Source organism: Argiope bruennichi, chromosome 7, assembly GCF_947563725.1.
Source record: "Argiope bruennichi chromosome 7, qqArgBrue1.1, whole genome shotgun sequence".
In the NCBI taxonomy this organism is placed as follows: Eukaryota; Metazoa; Arthropoda; class Arachnida; order Araneae; family Araneidae; genus Argiope; species Argiope bruennichi.
Genome location: NC_079157.1, coordinates 46,896,519 through 46,898,126, shown reverse-complemented (window position 1 = coordinate 46,898,126; position 1,608 = coordinate 46,896,519). Strand labels below are relative to the sequence as shown.

At 33.3% G+C, this 1,608-nt stretch overlaps 1 protein-coding gene across 1 annotated transcript; it reads left to right on the top strand.

The window, feature by feature from the left end:
• Nucleotides 1–830: 830 nt before the first annotated feature.
• Nucleotides 831–1,310, top strand: LOC129975362 (uncharacterized). Its single transcript, XM_056088425.1, has one exon. The coding sequence runs from the start codon at nt 831–833 to the stop codon at nt 1,308–1,310; it is 480 nt and encodes a 159-aa protein (XP_055944400.1).
• Nucleotides 1,311–1,608: the final 298 nt, after the last annotated feature.

The following is a 1,608-nucleotide window of genomic DNA, read 5'->3' as shown; positions in this document are numbered from 1 at the left end:
GCGGAATTTTGTTCCAATGAAGCTTCATCGAAATCTGTGTTAATTCCACTCCCACAAGCTCTGAAAAGGGCTTCTCAAGCAACTGGAATTTCTGAAGCAACAATAAAAAAAATAAAGAAAGGAAGTTTCAACATCGGGCTCATCGACAGTTTTAAAATCACCCGGTAAACACCGTAAAAGACGTAGTGAGCGAAACTGTGAAATAGACGACTTTGACAAGTGTGTTATACGGCAAACAATTCAAGACTTTTACAAAAAAGAAAGGAAAGTACCATCCCTCAGAAAATTACTACCCGTGTTGAAAGAAAAAATTGGATTTTCGTGGCAAAAAGACACATTGTGCAAAGTCTTACATTCAATGAATTTCCGATGGAAGAAGTGCGTGAATAACAGAATAGTACTCATGGAAAGACCAAATATTGTTTTTTGGAGACACAGATATTTGAGAGAAATGAGATGTCACAGGAAAGCTGGACGACCGATTGTCTATATTGATGAAACTTGGGTAGACAGCAATTTGACATTTAAGAAATATTGGCAAGATGACACAGTTTTGGGAGCTACAGCAAATGTTAATTCGAAAAATAGACTCATAGTTGTTCATGCTGGGTCATCAACGGGTTTCCTTACGGGTGCTTTACTAGTATATAAAGCATCAACAAAAAGCGGCGACTATCAGGGGCAAATGAACCATGAAAACTTTAAAAAATGGGTTGTTGGAAAAACTTCTTCCAAATTTGCAACCAAACAGTGTCGTATGCATGGATAATGCACCGTATCATACGATTGTCGAAAACCCCACTCCAACGAAGTATTCTACAAAAAAAGTTATGATAGACTGGTTGAAAAACAACGGAATACCCTGCGATCAAAAAATGCGAAAAGCGGAACTGTTCTCTCTTATAGACAGTAATCGGCCAAAGAAAATTGTCTATAAAATTGATAATTTAATAGAGAAAGAAGGACATGAAGTTATCCGACTACCCCCTTATCATTGCGATTTGAACGCAATCGAATTTGTGTGGTCCTCTGTAAAGAAAATAATAAAGGAACGAAATGTTATTGGTGATTTAAGTTTGGACAGTCTGAAATCTCTTCTTCAAACAGCTATCACTGAAGTTACTTCGGCAGAATGGGCAGCGCATTGCAAACACGTAGAAAAGCTTGAAAATAATTATTGGGAGAAAGATGGACTGTTAGAAGATTTAGTGGACGAACTGTCATTTCAAATTTATACCAATGATGATTCTGATTCAGAAGAAACCGAAACTTGTGAGAGTGATTTAGAGGATTTTGAAATGCTTGAATGAACATTATTTTGGAAATTTAGACGGTATTTTATTTTATTTTACTTTAAAAACTGTTTTGCCTTAGAAATTGTTTGAAAATACATGCTGAAAGTTTAATAATCAACGAAGTTCTGTCATTGTATTAATAATCTAAAGTCCTTGATAATTATTAATAGTTATGAAAATATTAAACAAATATTAAAAAGTTAAATAATTACTTTTTTATAGTAATAATTTTCATCTTTATTGCATTTTCATTAATATTTCATTTTTATGTCTAAAAGTTTAAATATTATTATATAATTAATATATTAAACAG